The sequence below is a fragment of the Octodon degus genome, unplaced genomic scaffold, assembly GCF_000260255.1.
Source record: "Octodon degus isolate 3935 unplaced genomic scaffold, OctDeg1.0 scaffold00021, whole genome shotgun sequence".
Taxonomy (NCBI): Eukaryota; Metazoa; Chordata; class Mammalia; order Rodentia; family Octodontidae; genus Octodon; species Octodon degus.
The window spans coordinates 19376112-19382012 of NW_004524597.1; the positions used below are offsets into that span (position 1 = coordinate 19376112).

Here is a 5901-nt window from a genome sequence, read left to right on the forward strand (position 1 = left end):
TGCTTATTCCACTGAGCCATCTCCCCGGCCCTAACGTACAGGTTTTGACTCTAGGTCTATGAGACATTATTTAAACTAGTTGTTTAATTAGAGGTAATAGTACTTAGATTACCCTTCTTTTAGCCACTGATCCAGTGACAGAAGCCGTCAGTGACCCTTGGAGGTAACACACAAGTTACATCAACAGTACAGTTTTCCTCAACCTGTCCCAATTCTGGAAGCTTCCAGAACCCTCCTGGGTCACAAGACAGCTGCAATTTCTGTTTGGACCCATTGGAACTTGTCAGCTATAACAGTGTGTGCCAGGTTCTTTGGAAAGTTGAACAAAATCTCCAGCCAAAGCTGACAGAAGCTACTCTTTTATGACTCCACAGAATAAAAAGGGCACAGAGCTGCTGCTTGGCGTGGATGCTCTGGGACTTCACATCTATGACCCTGAGAACAGGCTGACTCCCAAGATCTCCTTCCCGTGGAATGAAATCCGAAACATTTCATATAGCGACAAGGAGGTAGGATATGTCTGTGCTGCAGCTACTGCTGGGGGACCCAGTGGCCCAGCAAAAGGTCTTTTCCCATCTTTCTTCCTTGCTGGAGTTCCCTAGCCAGTCCAGCTCCTTGTTATCTGCGAAAGCCCCTTAAATCCCAGGCTTTGAGATTTTGATTGTTGATTTTTAAAATATTTACAGAACAGTATTGGCATCCTTTTTTCAAAGGGCATTGTTAAGCCCTGCTATTGACTAACAAAAAACTGGGAGGCTTAACCTGTCAGAGATAACCCCAAAGAACAATAAAAAAGACAAAAAGAACATTTTCTTATTGCTTGGCTATTTCTGGTAATAAATTCTCTGTGTATTTTAAGTGCGGTCTATACTGAGCCCTCTCTTGGTGTCCCGAGCTTGACAAATGTGGAAAAATACATGTACGCACACACACATGCATGTGTATGTGTCTTTTTCAGCAGTGATGAATAAGAATATCATCCTACATGCTTACAAGAATTTGAAAATAATTAAGTTTGAGTACTTTAGATTAACACTCATAGAAATAAAATGTTTCTTTTTGTCTTTTTTTTCTTGCGGAACCGGGGATTGAACTCAGGCCCTCGCGCTTGCCCGGAAAACGCTTATTCTACTGAGCCATCTCCCCGGCCCCCAAAATGTTTCTCTATAATAAGAAGACTTTTCCCAAATCTGTAGCCCTATGTTTACTCATTTATTTATTCCTTTTTTATAAATAGTGCTAGGCCTTGTGCATGCTAGGTAATTACTCTACCACGGAGCTATATCCTAGCCCTTATGTATTCATTTTAAAGGAATTACTGGGCCTTGCTCTGCGGTTCATAGGGTAAACAAAGATGGAGAAAAACCCAACCCCAGCCTTCCAGGAAGTTGTAGTCAAGTAATGACTTGACAGCTGTGGTAAGTGCAGTGGAAGAGAATGATGATGGTGAGGAGGTACAGAAAGAGAAGGAAAAGGACAGGAAAAGAGGGATGAGGAGGAGGAAGAGGAAGAGAGAGTGTTTCCTTACAAGCACTTTTGCCCTTTATTTAATCCGTGTAAGAATCCTACTGCAAAGGCAGGAACTGTGCTTTTAGTATCTGTGTTGCTCTGGGAAGTGGAAAAGCAGAGGTCCAGAGACTTGTATGTGATGAATGAAGTAGCAGGGGCTGGGAACCAAGGACAGCTGATGGATGCCACAGCCCCTCCTTTCCTGGGAGGGCCAGAGGCTGGGCTCTGAGAACACCAGGCAGTAGGCACAGGGAGACAGATGAGACTGTGCTCAGTGCCTTACTGATGCCACATTCAAGTCGCAAAGTGGGAAGTGAATAACAATGATAGCTCATGTTGTTGCATTAGAGCCCAAAGCTCTAAGCACATTTTCTGTTTTCTCTTTCTTCATAAAAACTCAAGGGAGAGGAACCCCAGGCCCTGGTTTCCAATTCATGATAAGGTCCATGCAGCCATGCTTGATAAAGACAGTCAACCTTCTTAATTCCAAACATTCTGACTTTGAACTTTTTTAAAAATTTATTTATTTATTTATTTATTTATTTTTGAAAACTCATACAGAATTTTACTTAACAAAGTAATATGAATTTCACAGTATTTGTTGTAATACATGGTATTGTCTTACAACCAGCTATTCATATTACCAGATATATACACATAAAATTGGAAGAAGAAAAAATTGGAGCAATGTATAAGAAATTAAGAAAAGAAAAAGTACAATTGAAAAAAAGAAGACGAAGCTAATTAGAGCATTGACTGCTTCTTTCCATTTCCACTTTTTTCTTTAATTTTTATTTATTTATTTATTTTTTTGTCCCGTCTGACTTTGAACTTTTTAAAGTCGATAATGCAGGAGATGAACATTAGGTAGTTCTTTTATAAAGTACCTCCATTGAAAGCACTGCATGACTTACAGCTAGAGGTGTGCCACAGTGTGGTAGTTCTTCATCTCCCAATTCCATAAAATCCATTTACTGCACAACACACATTTGTGTACTAAGAGCTCCCCAAACACTCATTTTTCAGAGAGTCCAAGGATTAAATTCTCCCCTCGTATGGTCTGACACAACAAGCTCTAATCTGTCCTCTCTGGGGGCAGGGTACTATCGTGTCCCATCATGTCAATAACTCATACATTAAGCAGACCCCAAACTGTCTTGGCACAATAGGAAGTAGGCTTGGTAGTTATGCAAGACAGCTGTGCTGTCAAAACAAATGTTAGTTTATTTTAAGTCATCCATTGATTCTTTGTATGTGCCCTGGCATAGCATGGAGCCTGTGGTTTCCCCATCTACTTGTGGTTTCCTACTGACAGCTCTGGGGTTTGACAGCAAGGCCAGAAATAAGCTCATGAAATTCATAAATAGCAGCGTGCACAAGAGCGGTACTGCTTCTAAGTTGGCCAAAAGCTGAACAAAGGATCATTTTCTGTCCTCAGTGTGCTAATTCCTCATTGGACAATATAACATGTGAAAGAAATACCCAGAGTTTATCTTCCCCAACGTATTTATATCTGCTAAGACTGCCTTTTTGGGGGGCGGTTGGTATTTTGGGCTTTGGGTGGGGGAGGTTGCAAAACCTCCAGTCCAGTAATTCCCCCCCCCTTTTTTTTTCTTTAGTTTGGGGATGGCTAAGCAAGTTTTTCTTAGGAATGACTATGTTCCCCCTCCCTAACCCCAAATTAGATTCTTAATCCAGAGCCTTTGCATTGAACTATATTGCCAGCCCTTTGTATTTTTTTGTTTTGAGGGTCTTGGTAAGTCACTGAGTTGCCTGAGTTGGAATCTTCCTGCCTCAGGAAGTTCCTGCCCAGAGTGCTGGTATTATAGGCCTGCACCACCATGCCCAGTTTCAATATGCTTCCCCGTCCCAATTTTTTTTTTTTTTTAATTATCATAGCACATCATAATTACATTGGTTCGGGGGAATTGACACATTCATATAGCATATCTTGATCATTTTCACTTTCTCTCACCCCTATTCCCTTCCCCATCACCAGCATACATTTTTTTAAGCATGCTCTGGGGTCTGTCTTGGACTCCACGATCTGTCTGGTCCCCTGAGTAGTGCTAGAAAGTGGTAATCACATTTCTTGTTTATAGGCTTTCCAGCCAAGAGTCTGGCCCTTGCTTCTCCACCCGATTTCCCCTCCTGTCTTCATTACTCGTCTTTCTCTCTACTTTGATTTGAGAATATATTTTATTCTTCTACAACACCCCTTTTTTATTCATGTTGTATTCCTGCTATTAACAGAGTTTTGGGGTGAGGGATACAGCTCAGGAGCACAGCACTGCCTGGCAAGCAGAAGGTCCTGAGTTCGATTCCCAGTACCAAAGCAAACAAAAAACCAGCTTTTATCAAATTATCCCACAATTGGAGACTATAGCTACTGCTTGTATTCTGTAATTTTAAATCTAAACCTGTCTTTCACTCCTCATCATCACCCCCAGCCCACGCCTCTCCTTCCCAGTATAAGCCTACTGTATCATTAACACCCAAAAGCTAATAACATCACTGACATGGCTTGCATGCACAGGCTCTGCTCCCTTCCCTATCTCTACTTTATTGCTACTGCTTACCCACTCCAGAATGCCCCCTACCTTTGAGCTGCTCTATTGTAGTCTTTTCCTCACTTTCTGCAGTGCTAGGGATGGAACCCAAGGCCCTGTGCATGTGAGCAAGCACTTCACCCCTGATCTACACCCCCATCTTGTGTCACACGCATCTAACACCAGCCCTAGTCCCCTCCTACTTGTGCTGGGCCTACTCCAAATATCGATGATGGACATTTGTGTTGTGTGCCATCAATAAGACAGTGGTGTATTCTGTCATTTTGAAGCACTTGACTATTGGTTGGCTAGTTCCTGTGAGGTGATGAGCTTCCTGAAGCAGGAGCTGTGCCTTCTTGGGTCATGTGACCCTCAATGTTGGTTTCAAGCATGGATCCTTCACGGGTTTTGATTTCCTTTCCTTACAGCCACCCAAGATAGTTTAGAATCCTGAGCCTCTGCAGCCCCACACGAGGTACCCCAATACTGCTAATTCACAGACTTCATGGCTGGGCACCAGGAAGCCAGGACAAGGCAGGGTCATGCTAGTTTGTGCCCCCTGTAATTGCTGCCTTTGTGGAAGTCCCAGTTGGTGGTCACAGTGGAGGTTGTCACAGTGAAACCATTTTCTGCTTTCTTCTTTCAGTTTACTATTAAACCACTGGATAAGAAAATTGATGTCTTCAAATTTAACTCCTCAAAGCTTCGAGTTAATAAGCTGGTAAGTTGAGATCCTGGGTTTCGTTACTGATAGCTGCTTTTTAAAGAACATTAAGAGTGACCTTTTTTTTTTTTTTCTTATATTGGGTATTAAATCCAGGCCTTGTACATGATAGTCAGTTGCTCCATCACTAAGCTACATCCCTTATCTGTCTGTACTGTGGACTGAACTGAGGGCCTTCAGATGGAACTATATCCCTAGCCCTTTTTACTTTTTTTTTATTTTGAGACTCAGTCTTGCTAAACTACTAAATTGCCTTGGCTGAGCTCTAGGTTGTGATCCTCCTGTCTCAGCCTCCTAGAGTGCTGAGGTTATGGCTGTGCACAAGGCTGGCCTTAAATTTTCCTTCTGCCTCAGTCTCCCTATTAGCTAGGATCGTAGGTATACACCACCATGCCGAGCTTCAAAATGATGTAATGTGGGCTATTGAATGATAACTCTCTTGGTACAGCTTTTCCTTCAGCTTAAACTATAGACTACAAAATAGTTAGAATAGATATACAGCTACTTTCTCTTAGTTTAATGAGAAGAAAGATTTGTACTAATAGTGTTTAGACAAGATATATCATGTCTACATCTTGTACTATGAAGAACTACAAAGTCAACAATATGCAATGTATTAATTATTGTAACTGTGCTACTAACCTGTTTTGAAACTATCTCATTGCTATTTCTTTCTCAATAAAAGTAATAAAAACAAATAAACTATAGACTAAAACCTAAGTTATTCCCACTGCACTGGGGATTGAATCCAAGGCCTCATGCATTTCAGGCAAATATTCTACCAGTGAATATCCTCCCACTGAGTTATACCCTCACCCACAACTCTTATTGTCATATTAATTTACATTGTTGTAATTGCTAGTAAAATTGAACATCCTTTTTTTTTTTTGCTCCTAGAATTAAACCCAGGGTCACACACTAAGCTATTTTACCAGGCTGCCTCCTCCTCCTCTTCCTCCTCCTCCTCTTCCTCCTCCTTTTTTAAAACAAAATTTATTTATTTGTGTGTGTGTGTGTGTGTGTGTGTGTGGCCAGCTCAGCCTACCAGGGGGCGGGGCTGGCTGGCATGTGGTGCTGGGGGATTGAACCGTGGTCCCTGTGCTTTGCTAAGCTTGTTCT

At 41.8% G+C, this 5901-nt stretch overlaps 1 protein-coding gene across 4 annotated transcripts in view; it reads left to right on the plus strand.

Annotated features, from left to right (window-relative positions):
- Positions 1 to 5901, plus strand: part of Nf2 (neurofibromin 2) — a 106327-nt gene that overhangs the window by 70060 nt on the left and 30366 nt on the right. For all 4 annotated transcript variants that reach the window (XM_004628055.2, XM_004628053.3, XM_004628052.2 and 1 more), the window contains exons 8-9: positions 375 to 509; positions 4705 to 4779. In XM_004628055.2, coding sequence (XP_004628112.1) covers positions 375 to 509; positions 4705 to 4779 — 210 coding nt within the window. The remainder of the gene's footprint in view (positions 1 to 374; positions 510 to 4704; positions 4780 to 5901) is intronic.